The sequence below is a fragment of the Solanum stenotomum genome, chromosome 11 (assembly GCF_019186545.1).
Source record: "Solanum stenotomum isolate F172 chromosome 11, ASM1918654v1, whole genome shotgun sequence".
Classification (NCBI taxonomy): domain Eukaryota; kingdom Viridiplantae; phylum Streptophyta; class Magnoliopsida; order Solanales; family Solanaceae; genus Solanum; species Solanum stenotomum.
In genome coordinates this window covers 51867065-51886142 of record NC_064292.1, presented here as the reverse complement: position 1 = coordinate 51886142, position 19078 = coordinate 51867065, and the positions used below count along the sequence as shown (strand labels likewise).

General features: G+C 29.8%; 1 protein-coding gene across 1 annotated transcript; it reads left to right on the top strand.

Moving 5' to 3' along the window:
• Nucleotides 1-1493: 1493 nt before the first annotated feature.
• On the top strand, nucleotides 1494-5449 carry LOC125844565 (histone H2B-like). The gene is made up of 2 exons (XM_049523874.1): nucleotides 1494-1922; nucleotides 5029-5449. The coding sequence occupies exons 1-2, from the start codon at nucleotides 1516-1518 to the stop codon at nucleotides 5447-5449; spliced, it is 828 nt and encodes a 275-aa protein (XP_049379831.1). The 5' UTR covers nucleotides 1494-1515.
• The last annotated feature ends 13629 nt before the right edge of the window (nucleotides 5450-19078 follow it).

Here is a 19078-nt window from a genome sequence, read left to right as displayed (position 1 = left end):
TTAATCTCTTGATATGAGTGTTGTGAGTTTATTCTTTATCAATTAATGAGTATTGAATTATGAACGCGACATAAATATTATTAAGAATATATTTAAATAGTAGTTTTAAAAAAAAATATAAGTTTTAAAAATGATGAATATTATTATTAGAGTTCTTTTAATTTAAAGGTTCTTTCGATCTTTACCGACGTTCTTGCTAAGTAAGATGACTAGGTTGAAACTAAATTTTTTATTCTCTTTGTTATATATTTGCAACAACATGTAAAGTCAATGAAATATGAATATATTAAGTTAACACTATTAGATAGTTTATACAAGCACAAATTTTAGTGTGAAAAAACTCTTTTTTCCTCAAAGTTTCAGCGAATAAGGTCAGTAATTCCTAAAAAGAAATAAAAATAGAATTGTTTAGCTATCTCTAATCTCATAATATCTAAAAGAAAATATTACTAACGTGCATGTTTAATCGATTTGTTTATAAAAATCGAAAAAAAAAATAACTTGATCATTGTAACCCAAAATTAAATCAACCGACCCGCTTATCTTACTTGAACAATGTGACACCCAAAACCTCCAAATCCTAAATTCGCCTCTATCCATCCCTATTGAGCTTAATAATTATACAATCAAACATACAAGCATGCATAATGTTAAGGCTAAAGTGATAGGTATTTGTTACATGATTGGTGAAGATTTAATTTGTAGATACATGATAGAAGAAACTAAGATTATGAAGAGACTTGAGATTATTTTTCAAAATACCTGTATAGAACGATCATAAATATCCGATGACAAATGCCCTAGATTTCTACTCTATAGTATGGCTAATATGAATCTAATAATGTAGTTAAGGCGCCATGAGAATATTACTATTCCAAAAAATATTTGTTGCAAAATTTGACTTCAAAGGGATAATCATCGCAACACTAATTTGTTACAATTCGATATTTAATCAAGTCATAATTGATATACGATTCCTCAACTTAATTGAATAAATCTTTTTAGCTTTTCTATTTGTTCTTATATATGGAAACTTAGCCATATTAGAGTGAATATTTTGTGACATCTTAACCACCTTATCAGACTCATATTGGCCATATTAGAGTGAAAATTTACGAAGCTTTACTAGAAATAAAAAAAAACATATATATCGAAAAGTGAAAGGTGGCCCATACACCACAAAAAGGAAAAAAGTGTCTTATATAGATCGTATGCGTTTATATTTTCAAATTTTGGATATTTATAAGCAGACAATTAAATTTATATAAAATTGATTAATTACGTACACACGTGTTATGTGTGCACAAGTGACAATTGATTTGTATTATGCCTAATCCACTCGTCCTTCATTTTACACCGTTGATGGATCATAGCATCGAACGGCTAAGATTCACGGTCCGTGCCATCCAAAATTAACCAATGAGAACTAGCCCTAATTTCTTATATAAAAAAAGTCGCTACATCTCCTTCTCTTCACACAATTTCATACAAACTTCGCTAATTTTCTCTTCAAAGATGGCACCAAAGGCAGAGAAGAAGCCAGCAGCCGAAAAATCTACGGTCGCTGAGAAATCAAAGGCAGGGAAGAAGCTACCCAAAGACGGCGGTTCCGCCGCCGCCGGTGACAAGAAGAAGAAGAGATCTAAGAAGTCGGTCGAAACCTACAAGATCTACATCTTCAAGGTGCTGAAGCAAGTTCATCCTGATATCGGGATCTCGAGCAAAGCTATGGGGATCATGAACAGCTTCATCAATGATATCTTCGAGAAGCTTGCTCAGGAATCTTCAAAACTTGCTAGGTATAACAAGAAGCCTACTATCACTTCACGGGAAATTCAAACTGCTGTTCGATTGGTTCTTCCTGGTGAATTGGCTAAGCACGCTGTATCTGAGGGTACTAAGGCTGTTACCAAATTCACCAGCTCTTGAATTTAGGTTTTTTTTTTTTTTTTTGCTGGTTTTAGCTGTTGGGTTTATGGGTTCGATTAGTGTTTTGTGATGTAAAGAAGAAACAATGATTAGTTATCGGCATAGATTTTTCAAGTTTCTGCATTTGTAATGGTTTTCAACATGGTAAGATGATTTTATTTGAAAAAACTTTTGCACATGTTATAATATACCTTATGTAAATAAGTTAATCAAATAAAATGAGACGCTTTTCTCTTATGCACATTGTTCTAGTGTAACAAATTTTACAATTTATTGATGGTATAAAACTACAAATAATGGATATAAGGTCTGACATATAAAACAGTGAACTTATCTACCCAATAAATATTGGTGAACACGCACAAAAGAATTTCTATAATTTGAATGGGATGTGTCTAATAACAATACTTTATTATGTGTTGAAGCGATCCAAAAGTTTTGGTACGTCTATGGTGTTGGTGTGTGCATAGAAAGTATCTTGTAGGAATTGTTTGGATTGAATTAGATTTGATATTATAATTTGGTGAATGTAACCCAAATCGAATTTTGAACTCTACAACTCAAATACTAACTAAAATAAAAGTAAATGTTGATGTGCATGAAATGCTGGATTATTTAAAACTGACCATTTCATACACGTAACTAAACGGTCAAAAGGAGGCATTAGCTTTGGTTTTAGTAATGTAATCTTCATGTGGAAATCAATAATATAATACAACAATAATAACATACCCGGTAAAATTTTATTAAATAGCGTTTGGAGGATAGTAGAGTGTAAGCGAACCTTAACACTACAAATGTACGACTAGTACTCCGACAAACACTAATAAGTCTACACCTTCGCATGGCGAAAACACACTCTACCCCTACTAAACTTCTACGCTAATACCTGACCTCCACTTCTTCCTATATAAAGTCATGTGTTCAGTAATATGAAATTGTGTCATGTCCTATCTAATCACCCTTTCTCAATACTTTTTTCGGTGTAACTTTACCCCTCTGCGTACCCCCTACAACCAGCCTCTCACACTTCTTTACTAGGGTGTTAAGATACTTCATTTACACATGCCCAAACCATCTTAGTCTCGCTTCCCTCATCTTGTCAGACACATAGGTCACTCCACCTTCTCCCGGATAACATCATTATATTCCTAATCTTGTCACTCTTGGTATGCCCACACATCAATCTCAACATCCTCATATCCGTAACATGCATCTTGAAACTTGTGAGTTCTTGATTGACCAACACTCCACCCCACGCGACAAGGACGGTCTAACCACCACTCCGTAGAACTTATTTTTAAGTTTAGATGGTACCTTCATTACATACAATACTCTAGTGGCAAACCTCTATTTCATCCATGTCATCCCAATGCGATATGTGTACCCTGTTATATGTACCTAAGACACCTAGAACTTTCTCTCTTGAAAATAATATATGTGGCTAGCCTTACTTCCACGTTCGCTTCATACAACTCAACCCTAAATTTTCCCTCTAAATATTCCATTTTAGTCCTTGCTGAATCTAAACCATTTGGACACTATAGTTTGTCTTTGAACCTCCAACCTAACATAACTCCGTTTCATGTCTCATCAATCAGTACGGTGTCATTCGCAAATTATATACACCATGAAAGAGAAAATGATCAAAATAATCCTTCATGTATAGAGATTGAATTATTTTGGTCCTTTATATATATCATCTTATCCAAATAGTCCTTAATGTATGTATAAAAAGTATCATTTTGGTCCTAACTCTAAAAACTAACTGAAAACATAAAGAAACTGTTAAACTTAACTGTTGGGTCCCACACTTGGTGGGCCCCTTCTTCCTCCTTCTTTCTTCCGCCATTGCTTCTCCTTCACTTTCTTTCTTTTGCCATTTCTTCTACAATTTCTGCTCCCTAAATCTTCTCATACACACAAAAGTTTCTTCAAATTTCAAAAGAATATTCATAAGGTTTTTGTTTTCTATCTCTGTTTGTTAAAATTTTACCATTTAATTTTAAAAATTGAATGAAAAAAATGACTTGAAAAAATTTCTAATTTTCAAAAGGATAAAACGAAAAGAAAGCTATATCCTCCCCATAAATCGCTTCAACAAGAGATAATAAATAGTGTCTTTTATCTAATTTACTTAGTTTACATTTATTTTAATGATCTTGGTTTTCTTCTTCTTTATGTATGATAATGGAAGCTTCTGAAAATTTATTTCGATGGAAATGAAATGGGTGTAGTGTGTATTATTTTTCTTATGAGGATATAAAACACGACCTCAAATGACAAAAGAAGGAAGTTGAGGAGAAAGGTCTGCAGAGGTGATGGTGAACGAAAGCAGATTGAGGAAGAACGGTCTGCGGTGGTGATGGTGAACGAAAGCGGATGGAGGAAGAAGGGTTTGTCATCTGTCAATTTCGCGGGACCCACTGTTAAATCTAAAATTATTTTTTGCTTTTTTAGTTAGTTTTAGGGTTAAGGACTAAAATGATCATTCTTTCATATACATTAAGGACCATTTAGATAAAATGATATATATAAAAGATCAAAATAATTCAACCCTTGTACATAAAAGACCATTTTGATCATTTTCTCCTCCATGAAACGTCATTTTTCTAAAATAAATCAAAAAGTAAAACACATCACAGAAACTAACATGAAGAAAGTAATACATAGTTAGATCAAACAAAAATATTTTTATAATATTCATATAAAATTACTTATTTACATTATAGTAATTCTTATACTACTATTATTGATTTTCTATATTATTTAGCAAGAAACAATAGCCGAGGGAGTGAACCGGATAATCTCTAAACCTACCACCCCTAAATGTTCAAATTAAAAAATTTCATTTATCCCGCGAGTTTTTAAAATTTTCAGCTACCGCCTTAAGTGAAAAAGTACACGAATCTCAATATCAACTATCAGCCGTTGATTAAAAACTAAGATCAACGGTTCTAAAGCATGATCCGCATCACCTTACATTAGCCAATCAGAACTCACTTCCAGTTCACTATATAAACCAAACCCTAACCCCCAAATTTCTACATCAATCACATTCACAATTTCCTCATTCAAGAGAAAAATGGCACCAAAATCAGAGAAAAAACCCGCCGAGAAGAAGCCAGCTGAGAAAGCCCCCGTCGCCGAGAAAGCGCCGGCGGAGAAGAAGCCAAAGGCTGGGAAGAAGCTCCCAAAGGATGCTGCCGCCGGTGACAAGAAGAAGAAGAGGGCGAAGAAGTCGGTCGAGACTTACAAGATCTACATCTTCAAAGTTCTGAAGCAGGTTCATCCTGATATCGGTATTTCAAGCAAAGCTATGGGTATAATGAACAGTTTCATCAATGATATCTTTGAGAAGCTTGCTCAAGAAGCTTCTCGACTTGCCCGCTACAACAAGAAGCCTACTATCACTTCTCGGGAAATTCAGACTGCTGTCCGATTGGTCCTTCCTGGTGAATTGGCTAAGCATGCCGTCTCTGAAGGCACAAAGGCTGTTACCAAATTCACTAGCTCTTGAAGAATTTGAACAACTTTATAGTTAAATGTTTAATTTTACTGTATTAGGGTTTGATGATAGGTGTAAAAATAGTTCATTTTAGTTATTAGCTTCCTTTATCTGTACACGTCTTGTGTAATGTGGATTGCTAATCAATCATCTATGAAATCTATCAGCTTTTGTTAATTTAAGTCTCAAATTAAGTTTGTTCGGTAGTTTTGAGAATTTGGATTTGTAGTTTAGAGAATTTTGATTAATATCTGCTTAAGTTTGCTAACTTTGTTTACTTGCTCAAATTTTCACTTTCTTTGGTTGTAGCTTTGAGGATTCCCCAATTATCTATCTACTATCCTTTGGTAATGGTAAATTTTACTCTTTATGTTTTATCAGTTGGATCTAATTTCATAAAATCTGTTCAATTTGTGTTACTTTTACGATGTTGAGATGAAAATGTGATGAATTTTCTATGAAATGCATTGTTATGATGAATTTTCGAATATAGTTGTATAAAATCTGTTCTTTTCGAGCATCCAATTAAGCATGCTGAATGTGGAATGTTATTGAACTGTTTGTGTTATCATCATTGTTGTTGATGCTTATTGGGAATTCATATACAACTGTTGGATTAATTGCGACATGTTGAATCTGTTTCTCCTTGCAGAATACTGCTTATGTTAGCTGTCAAACTATTCTTTCTTGGTCAGGTTCTGTCTTGACATTAGCTAAAATCTAAGCCTGTGTTTTCCACTTTGAAAAGAAACAAAAGATTGTATGTTTATCACTTGGTAGTAATATATGTATATATCTAGCTCATTTTGTTGTATTTTATTTCTCCGACATGTCTGAAGTTCATGAGTTTTTGAGTGATCATGCCTTCTGTATCTGTATGGAACAAAAACCTTTAAACTATATGTTAATTTGAGTTCCTTGTGTCTTTATATGACCCTTGTGGATGTCCTTGATCTAGTTGACTATCAATGTTCGATCCTAATTTCTGGAGTCCATTGATTTTCCACGACTCTGCAAATAATCAAGTCTCTGCTGTGTTTTAGTATGTGTACTTCTCTTTTACTAGTGAATATATGTGTCTGGTATCCTTTGTAAGGATTGGCTACTTAGGTGATTGCACCATAAGTTACTTTCTTCTGGTAGAGGTAAGTTTGACATGTCAATTAATGAAAGATCTTCGTATTGGTATCTGCTGCAATGGAGAAGTCTGTCTTTACAATTCAAGTTCGGTGAAAACGCAGTTTCAATGTGTCATGCTGCAACACACTGGTTTTTGCTGATGAAGTCTGTAAAAGGTGATAACTGAAACTCAGTCCTTACAAATTCTATTGAGATACTTCTAGTCTGGAGTTGATTTCTTGTTGAAGTGTACATCATCAATTGTATTTGATGTAGTTGTATTGACTCATTTTTGTTGTTTGAGCAGCTTTCTTAGTTCTGACAATAGTCGCTGCCTATTGCAACGTCTCTTTTGTTTTTCATAGTGGTTGAGGCGTAGTAGTAGTAGTTGTTTCTTTACTTAGTATTTGGGATTGAGGCGTAGTAGTAGTTGTAGTTTCTTTAGTTTCCGTTGATTGTGATGGAGGTTTTTCAGCTTGCTGATCAGGACTGACTGCGATGTCTGTGTCTTAAGAAAGTCATGGAGTGTTCAATTAACGCTCTTTAGTGATAGGCGCGACTTTCTTGGTCTGCAGGAGGTCCTGTATCGACTTTCTTGGTATCATCATCCGTTTTGCAAGGTAATTGTCGTCTTGCAAGATGATGCATAACTGTTCTGGTATTTTTAGGGTCATTGTATCCGTTTTCTATTTTTCTACTTAAATTTTTCGTGTTTCTTGGTTGTAGCTTGAGGGTCCTTCGATTATCGTTGGCCAAATGAGATTTTTTTTGTGTTTTTTAGTTGCTTGCAGCTTGGGAGTTCTCCGATTATTGTTGGCCAAATGGGAAATTTCAACCATTCCACTACAACTCATGTTGGCTGTCATGACTCCCGAGTCGATCTCTAGTGGAATGTTTTTCACTTGTTTCTTCTAACTATTCTGAACTGATTTTACTAAAAAATTCCCAGCTTTCCTTTTTGTGTGATAGAATGTAACAGTAGTTTTTTTTTACCAAAATGTTTGACGCCATTTTGTGCTCATGTAATAATTAATTAATATTTTGAAGTTCTAATGGAGCCAAATTCATAAATAATCATTTTTAATCTCTATAATTAAAATTTTAACACAATCATGAAATGTTCAAATGAAGGTATATGAAATTTGAGGACTTTATATTTGAATTTTAATTCGAGATTTAAAATTTTGTTGCAATGATTATTTTTCAATTATAAGGCTAAAAAGTGGCTTGCTCGCATTATTACTAGGAAAAATTATACAGAATAACAAACATTTAACCTGTATTAGGTACTATAGCTACAAGTTTAAGAAAATTGTAATTCGTGGCTAAAGTTTTCCCAATTCTTGCTATTTGCTTGTTTTGTATAAATTCAAAATTTGTTTAATTCAGTTTTTGACTGTACAAATTCATAATTTTGTATATACTTATCCTAACTATTTATATACGATTTATGGAAAATTCATAATAAATTACCCTGTTTGTATATGGGCAAGTGAAATATACAAATGGAGTTCTGAAAAATTTCTAAATGTTTAAATACAAAATTTGTATATACAGACCGCAACCTTCATAGCAAATAGAACTATAGGTATGAAGCGTAATTATCGAAACTATAGCTATAGAGTCTTATATACAGACCGCAACCTTTATAGCAAACAGAACTATAGGCATAAAGCGTAATTATCGAAACTATATCTATATAGTCTTATTATGTCTATTATGTTTGGTTGTTTGTTCATTTCTAAATTTTTCTCTTATTACTAACACAAAATAGAGAGGAAAGACCAACAAGTAGAGTTATTGGTCTAAGCCCAAAAGCATTTAATTGCACGGCTTGGCCATTAAATGTGGCAGTCTTGAATTTCACAATTCAAATGAGTTGGTCATTAATTTTATTGTTATAAACTGAACTTACGTATAGCAGGGCATAAGTTTGTCTTTAAGGGCGTGAAACATTATTTATGAAATATTATGATATAAAAATATAAATTTATGTCCCTCAAAAAAGTTATTTACAATGAGGAATAAAAATTAATATTGGTCTATCATGTCAGCTCCATTGGCAAAAATAATCTTTAAGGGCATTTGTGGTCCAAAACATATATGTCGAGTGTAGTTTCGATGCCAAAAACAAACGAAGGGTATATGTGAGTTATTGTAATAGTTTAACGGTAATTTTGAATTTTTTTCCGAACACAAAATAGAGATAAAAGTACAAATGTTGTGCTCTATTCAGGCCTAATAAACAGATCTGGATTTTGCAAAGGCCAAAAAGAATGTCCAATTGAGTTCTCATATTTGAAGTTATAATCAAATAGATATCTTAATATTTTTAGCCATTTTTTTCAATCGTTTAATCTTGATCGTTTGTAGGCTTCATTGATGTATAAACATTTATGATAAGTATATAATATAATGCATACACAAATTTTACAATGATTATTTTGGCTAAAATTATAAAAATTGAATATTAGAATTAATTTTTGTTATGGGCTTTGTTGTTGCTTAAAGAAGGAATTACAATTCATTATTATTGTTCCACATTCATTTTCAAGTCAATATCCACAACCAACACAATATAGAATGTGATACAAGTACTCCACAATTGTAATTTGTAGCTATATATGTTTTAATTAAAAGCTAAAAAGTGGATAGCCCATGCTATTACTATTTGCAAAATATAGGAAAAATCACATTGTATGAGCATTAGGATAAAATTAGAGGAAATAACACAAAGCACATTATTATTGGTGCTAATTACATGTTGAAATAACAATTTTTTTGATTATATTATCTGTTAGAAAAGTATTGTTCCGGATTCATGTATCTGACGAAACAAATACATGTATCTCAGATATACGCGAGTCAAATTTGGTGTAGTTTGTTCCAGATGCACTATATTTAAACAATATTCACATGTATCTGGATACACCGACTCTCTCGCTCGCCTCTCTCCTCTCTCCTTATGTACATGCATTTCAAAATATACATATTTGAGTTTCACAAATTTTACGTATCGATGTATCCAGTATCAATTTTATGTACCTGTGTTTCTAAATCAATTTTATCAAGTGTATCTGATATCAAATATTTAGTATATCCGTGCATAAATACATCTACCTGATATCAAAATATGCACTGGTACATTCATCAATTACCTCTAAGTGCTATCATCGCCAAACATAAAGAGAGAGAGAGAGCGAGTGAGAGAAAGAGGAGAAGAGAGAGATTATGATTTATCTAATTATTTGGAAGTTAAGTTGATTTATAAGATAAAACTCATTTCATGTGGATTAGTTAATAAGACATTTCTTCTTTTTAACCTTACATTCTATTATACTAGTAAAGGCAAATGAGGCTGTGACCATAATTTATTTTATTTTATTTAAAAAATAAAAAAATAAAAAAAGCTCGATTACTTCAATGTCTATAACTTGAGAGATAAGAGAAAAATTCCTCTCTCGAATTCAAAAACGTAAAACAAATAACGATTTTCATCGCGAGGAGGTCTAAATTATAACCTGTAACTCAAAACACTCATAACACTTGGTGCCACGAATATGCGAATTTATCAAGATATTGTTTAACATCTTAAAATATAAATTATGTTATCAAAATAATTAGCATAAAAAAGTGTTTTATATATCAAGAATTTTAAGACCAGCCCATCGTGGCCATTTAAAGGACTCATATATACACTCTTGGCTTATAGAAAAAGTGAAAAAAAAATTGATTGAAAAAAGAAATAAAAGGACAAACATATTAAGTGCTTCCTTGTGAAAAACCACATATGTAACATGGTTTCATCAGTAACATGAAATTATTATTATAATTGATAAAAGATAATTTGGCTTCATTTAATTGGATATAACACTTTTTCAATATGCCAAATAACAAAGCTACAAATAACCAAAGGCACAATAATATTGACATTTGATTAAATGTAATCATACATACATATATATATTCCTTCATCTATAACTAGACAATTACTAAAACATTTCCATGTAATTACAATTTCCACTATGCATGGACCCATGCATGCAAAAGTTTCTCGAAAACTTATCTACAACATTTTTTCCTTTTGAGGTGTCCGGGACAATTTCACCTAAGAGACGTCTCTAGAGTTTTGAGTCAACTAATTCTAGATTATAGAAAAACGATAATTTTATTGATTTTTAAACACAAATACAAAGGTTTTATCCGAAGTTAGTGAATTTTGTCGGACCCGTAATCAAAACTCTAGCTAGTTCTATATCCCTAGCTATTCATCAACTCATGTATCGAGTAATTGGTGGTGGAGCTAGGGCCGGGTAGGGGAACCTCTTTCATCATAAAATTATATTGCATATATAAGATTAAAATTTATTTTATGCACATATAGTAAATTTTTAATCCACTTAATATTTTTTTTTTATATTTTTCTTATTATATTTTGAATTTTATTAGTGAAAATCATGGTCGATTTGTCATTTAATTCATTGTCCATCAAATTTAGGAAGATATATACGAAGATCAAATCACTTGGTATTTTGTGTCTCCACTGAAACTAGAACAACACCGATCTTCAAAATTTGCATCAACCACTTTATTGACCATCAGACCACATATAAACCGCGTGATTCGAAGAACTTATCTGCAACATAGGATTCTCAACTCAAAAGTCCATCCCCCCACATTCCCAAAACCCTAATTTCCAAGCATTGACATGTTAAGGCAATGTGATTTGTTCCCTCAAAGAAGTCACCATATTTCTCTTGGCTTCTTGGAGATGGAGTTTTGCTAATTCCTTGGCAAATGATAATAGAAAAGGCATAGGGCGACAAGAAGCCGCAAAAGGTGAATTATATGGATTTGAATGACAGATAACCTAACATGACTACACTCATTTTGGTTCATCCCAATGCTATTGTCTTTAGGGCAATGAGCATATATATGTAAAAAAAACATTTATAATTGACCTTTCATAAAAAGGAAGAAGAAGAGATTTATAACTTGAAAATAAGGTAGAGATCACTTTTGTCGATGAATATTAGTTAAACTTAAAATTTTTATCAGACAGATCTCTAGGTAACAATCATCATCTCACTCCTGAGAATAAGTAACAAAGATCAAGAATGGCGTCATGTTGCTTCGCAGTCTATAAATTTCGAGTATCAAGATATATAGGAAGGGTCAAAAATCAAAATAGGTAGGTGAATATTCATAAGAAAATTCGATGGAATTTGTAGTGGTCCTATTGCTATATAAACATAATTAAATCGTTAAACGAAGATAACAAGGTTATAAACGTTGCTAAAGGTCTAGATAAAGTACAAAACGTTGAGGATATTGTTATGTTGATACTAAAAAAGTGGGAATTTCTCATAGAATCGATTGAAAATCCATCGAAAATATTATTATCAACGAGCCAAATATCAAAGAATTTCTAATCAAATGTTTGTAGAAAATTTTCATTTTTAGAGGATATATATTAAGATCTCACTATATCGGTCATCATTTTTCATATTGTGTTTATATTATATAGATTCTCTATAATAGTATTTTGCTATATCGATCAAAAGATATTCGGACAAGCGATATAACACGCGCATTATATATGTACGTACAGTATTACCTAATTATTTGTGCATGGTGTTTTGTTAAATTTGGATTATTTAGTTGGAATATCTTCTTGTTATTTTTCACTTTAATTTAGTAGCTAGCAATTGATTGGAATTTTCAACCAGAATAATTAGATCTTGATTAGAATAAGTGTGAAATATATAAATCAGAACAAATTTTATAGAACTGCATAAATAATTACGTACTATAATTTCTATGGTTCTAATTTAATTCGACAACATAAGCATTATGTCACGATTCAAATCCATTGAATCTCTTTAGGATATTTAGGCGTGTACGAATTTCTCTTTCAGCCTACGAGCATGAGTAATGAACTTAAATTATGTCTCATAAAGTTATTTATTTTTCTCTCCCATATGCATTTTGATATGAGATCCATCTATAATATCATGTGTTCCTCGTGTTCAGAAACTTACTAGCTTAAAAGCCTGTCATTTCGATTTGACCCTCCCTCATTAGCCCTCCTTTCGTTCTAGGCATCAAATAAATATGGATATTGCCTCATTAAACTTGATTGAACAAGTTAATTATAATGATTATCATGTAATTGATTAGGATTGAAATATAAAATAAAATAATGGAAACTCCGTATAAATTATGTGGTAAGTTTAAGGTAGAATAGCAATATTAAATTACACAAATCTGACGTGAATACTTTATTATGTGTTCAATTAGAATAAATCATATAGTAATTCGAATATATAATTAATTAATGTAATTTACTCACAAGTTTAATAGCTTTCTATGTATTGAACCATATATAATTATATACATATATTTTTAAACATGTAGTAATATATTATATATATTTGTCTGACACACTTCTATTTGTAATCTATGTATAGATTATGTGTCTCTAATATTGAAAAATAGATAAAATTGTGGTTCCTCTAATTAAGTAAAAACATCTTCGTAAATAATTTTTACATAATCAAATTATTTTAATTTGTTATAGTAGGTAACATATTTATTTTTAAGATTTCAAATCTCACATTTTAAGAAGACTTACCTGCAAAAATCTTTTGAGTAATCTATTAGTATAAAAGAATATTTATAATGACAATATATAAAATTTAAACTCATTTGACAAAAAAAAAAAAACAGAACTTCTCTTTTAATTTTTTAAGGAAAATAATGAAATCCTTAAAGTCTTAATGACAAATTAAGCAGGTATGTGATTGCTTAGGTTATAAGGTAGTTAATTAATATCATTATCACAAGCTAGATTGTCATTATGACATATAATTCACATGTTAATACGTATACAACATCACTTTCTCACACCACATACATACACTAATTAATTATACACAAACTTTCTTTTTAATATATATTTTCCCTCCGTTCTTTTTTAATTGTCACAATTTCCTTTTTTTACAGTCAAATGATAAGAATTTTGACTGATATTTTTACGATATATTTTTTCATTATTGGTATACAAAAAACTGCAATTTATAGTACTTTTCGTATAGTTTTTGAATATCTAATTTTTAGTTTAAAATATCGAATTAATGTAATCAAATTTAACTTTGAAAATTAATCAAAATAACTTTCGAAAAACGTAACATGACAACTAAAAAGGAACAGATAGATAGATAAAATAGAGAGATATACAAGTAATGAATATATATATATATATATATATATGAGATGGTAGTTATAAAGGATAATAACCACTTTATAAATCATGAGATAGTGGATCACAAAGATGACAAATTAAGAATGGTATCTTAATATTATTAATTTAATATTAAAATACAAATATTCCAACAACAATTAACTGTTATTGTAAGTTAACCTACTAATATAAACATAGTACTACATAATTATTATTAGCACACATAAGTTAAAATCCAACAAAAAAGAGATTTTTTCTTTATATAAACATGGTTCCATGTATGACATAAATATGTGAATAGGTTTTGGCCTAAAGTAGTGAATTATTGTGAGACAAATTGAATAACTTGAAAAAAAAAATATGTTTTCTTGCAATTAATTAAATCTTGTTTATAAGTGAAAAAAAGGAAATGTCATTAGTCATGATTTTACTTGCAATTCATGCTTGTCTTTGATATAAAGTTGTTTTCTATTATTATAGATTTTATGGACATAAACATGTGTTATAATAGTAGTAGAACTACTACTAGATCTCTAAAAGTCTTAATAGCAAGTACCTTTTGTGAATTTGTTTGATAATTTTATAGACTAATTGTTTTTAATAATTTAATCATTTGATATTCGAAATTCAGATAATTGATGATTGGTGATTCATATATATATATTTAGTTAGGAGAAATTGGCAAATACTTTTTTTTTTAAGATTGTTAATTAAGTTTTAGCTAGTATTTCAGCATTATTGAGCGTTTGATTAGCCACCTTTTAACCTGAAAATCAAATTTTGACCAAAATATATACCCCTAGTTACAACATATGGAAAAACTCTAGATTTTTTTTTTACTAGAGTTTAAATAGTTATCAATTTGAACTTCATGAATCGTTATTGGAGTTTTAACAAATATTCCTAATTAAAATATGAAAAAGCTCTAGAATTTAATTTCTTTATGAAAGTTTGAACAATTATCAATTTAAATTTCATGAGTCGTTCCTGGAATTCAAACTGATAAATTTGTACTCCATAAATATATCATGTAATTTGAAATTTTAGCAAATTTTATATTTAGATTGTGAAAATTTGATCGAACTCTATGAATCGTTGAAACTATAGTTGTCTTCTTGGTCGAAGAGCCCCCTTTTTACTAGTAAGGACGCAGAAAGCAAATAAACTTGTGAAAATTTGATTTCCTGGAAGTGTTCTTGGAGTTTTTGAACTCTAACACATTGTATTGGAGTTCAACTTATCGAAGTATTGAACTCTAACATCATTTGATGAAGTTGTTCCCTATATTTGTTAAAGAATCTTGGCTAAATATTAATAAGCGATCTAAAAAAAATTAACCATATGAACTTATGTTCTATTAAAATCATGCCGTATAGGGATCATGAATCTTAAAAAAAAATAATCATTCTCACTAGTCAAATTTAAAACTTCTAATAGAACAAAAACAAAAACAAAAAGAATCTTTTAATCAAGAGTCCATTTGGTATATCAATTACTGTATTAATTTAATGAAGAGAGTTAAACAGATCATGTTTGGAGATTATATTCTAATCATTTGATTCAATAGGGGGATATGAAATGAATCATTAATTGGCATGAAATAGATTTCTTCAATAATTTTAGAAAGTACAATAATTATTTTATTTTTAAATATATAGAAAACTCCGTTGAAGAATATCCAAATTAATAAAAAAAAACAAAGCAACAACAATTGACACGTTTTGTATTTTGTTTCAAATCGTGATTGATTGATTACCCTTTTTTTAAAAAAAATAATTAATTTTTGCATCACTCAAAAATAGCTACAACAGTTTTGTAAATACAAAATCAATACTATAGTTGATCATATATATATATATATACCTTTGAATTAGCATATGTTTTCATGTGTTTATAGACCATTTCAGAAATATTTATAATTAATTAAATAGATTGATGAGAAGGTCTTCATAAACATTAGGACACATCAATTATAAGCTTATTTTAAAGATAATTGTCACTTTCTAAAATATTTTAAACATATTATGCCGTGAAGCAAGAGAGTTCAACATGATAAATAAAATAAGTTACATTTCTGTGGTTCCAGAAATTTAGGATATATATATATATATATATATATATATATATATATATATATATATATATATATATATATATATNCTACTTTTTTCTTTTCGATTTTCTTCACGTGTATTGTCGTGGAAAATTGAAGACTTACTGCTTATTTGTGATTATTTGATTTAGTTGAAGAGACTTGAAGAACATCTTATTGAGTTTTTTTAGCTTGCTTGTAGAAGAAAATAAAACGAATCTATTGATTTTTGAAGATCTAAGTTGAATCTTACGATTAAAAATTATTAGAACTGACATTAGAAGATTTGATATCGAATTTGGAGTCATTTTGAAGTTGATTCAGGAACAATTTGGTCATTTTTTATTTTAAAATCAAAAACATGTTGAACTATACATAATTCAAGTTATATTAAGATAGAGATCCCGGCGATCACCATAACTTATTATTAAGACAATTTTGATGATTACCATAACTTATTCCAATAAACCACAGTAATTTTATTCAAAATACTGACGAAATGACTATTCATATACTTTTTTATGAGACTAAAATTTTAATGATGAGACCTGAAGATCCACATGTGCAAATCATCCTAATTTTTAGTTCTTTTACTTATAAATCTTATAAAGTATATTCTTATTCTTGAATATGCTAAAGTGAAAAAAGCCTTTAATAGTGATTGTCATGTGTTATATATTCTTTTGTGAAATGATTTATAAAAAAAGGAAATAAATACGTGGATTAATGGAAGAGGGAGTTTTGTTGAGCAAAAAGAAGGAATATAAACGTAAAGTTTCAACAATAATATTCTATAGTACTATCGTGTACTTTTCTTTTTCTACATTTCGACCTAATAACATTATAAAAGTAAGGTATATTTAACCGTTTCTCGATTAGTACATGACATTTTTGTGCAAAAATCATAATTCATGTTAATTATATCATATGTTTAAAAAGGATTAATAGTGTTTTAAAAAGTATTTATTTCAAATATTTGAAGTGTTTAATTTGATCAAGTTCTTTTTAAAAAAATATTTTTAAATAGTAGTTGAATTTGTTTTTGGAAGCTAAAAAGGATAGCTTCTCTTCATAAATACTCTTTTAAAGTTTAAGTTAAATATAAATTATTGTTTTAATATTAATAAAATATTTTTTAAAAATTAATTAGTCAGACACAATACAATATAATATTAATATTAAATAGAATTATATGTGAATTTTTAGAAATGGGGAGAGTACAAATTTCAACATCAATGAGCTTTTCGAAAATGGCATCTCAACCATATGCTATGCATTGCACCCAAATTTCACTCCCCAATTACCTCTTCACTAAGACAAGGTCCTGATTTCCCTCACAAGCCCAGCCCCCCTCCCCACCCCCACCCCCACATTGATTTATTGTTACAATATAACATTTTTTAAAAAATGTAAAAATTTATTTTCATATTCAGTAAAGATTTATGATATATGTATAAGATATACTTTGTGTATGGAATTATGAATGTGCTTGTGTTTTGGTCTGGTTTGGGTGAGGAGAGATTTAAAATCTTTGACATCATGATTCGTAGTCGCATGCTTTAATCCGTTTAAGCTACCCACTGATGTATTGAAAATGATATCTCGTAACAATGAAAAGACTAAAGAAATTGTTTCTCTTTGCTCCATGAACATAAGACTATTTTGATTGTAAGATATATAGATTCGCTTGTTTAAATAATTTTTTGAATGTTCAACTTTACTTATGACATAAAAAAACTCGTAGTTTATCAACACATTTGATGAAATTCTATGTAAGTTCATTTGTACTAAATGTAATAAATTTCTACATCGAACATAATAATACAATAATTAACATACGTGTTTAAGTCATATCAAATTAACGTTGGGCTAGATACCCCCCCCCCCCCCTCCCCCCGGTCTCTCTATATATACACACCCCATTTTCAAGATGGTAGCATGAAAAAATTACTACATATTATAATTGAGCTATTATGTCTATCTTTTTAATTGAATCATTAGTGTCAGAGCCGATTTGATCGGTTTGACATTTAGGTTCTTATTAATAAAAATGTTACAATTTTAATATTATAGGTTCAAAATTAATTTTTATATAAATTAATTAAAATGTCAAAAGTGCTATCAATAACCACTTAGAGAGGTGTTATCTATTTTAGAAAGAAAAATAAAACAAGATAAATATAAAATTCAAATTTCTAACCTCACGTAGAGAGGTGCACCCAGTCATCATCGCATTATATGATACTCCGAGTGTGGGTTCACACATCTATATTTCAATAATTTTTTAAAAATATAACACTAGTATATATGATCTCGAGAGGGGAGCATGAGTTCACGTGAACCCGATGACCCCTTGGATACGCCTCTGATTAGTATTCAAAATCTATTGATCGGACTGGTTTGTATTCATACAAAATATATCAATTACAAGACGTGAAAATACTCCTACTAAGAAATTCTCCATTATTTGTGAACTTTACCATCAAATCCTTGCTAAACGTAAGTCAAATACTTTAAGATAACATAAAACAATTTTTTTTCTAATAATATCAACCTTCTATAGTCAAGATTATTTTCTTTGTATCTATTGGGACATAGAGAGTACCATTCCTCTAGAAAAATAAATAATTAATACTAGCTAAGAAAATGAAAATTTTAATTTTTGATATGTATCAAACATATTTTAGGTGGAATTTATAAAAAATATATAAGTTTTACTTAGCAATAATCATATGTGTTTAACATTATTTTGTACCAGTGAATTCTCGTGGATCCTGAGCTTCCCGTCCTGCTATGACTCCTATCCAATCTCCTTTTGGATCAAAGCCAAACATGACTCAATAAATATCGATCTTAGCCTCGAATAGATCTTTAAAAGTATGCAAGGATAATATATGTGAAAGTTGAACTCATACATAATGTGTTCATGCATGAAAAAAGAGTAAAACAAATTGAATTCACTCATATGGTAAGAAAAACTCTCATCTCAAATTACTAAACTATAGTCTTTGTGATGTTTAATTTAAAGATTCATATTAATTGAATTTTTAATAATAATTATAACCTGCCAAAGTTAAAGATAATAGGGTTGATAATTGATATCATCAGGAAGCTTCAATTGAGAAATGACCAAAACAATATGAAAGTTTTAGATAACATTTAATATTATCACAAGAAAGTTAAATTA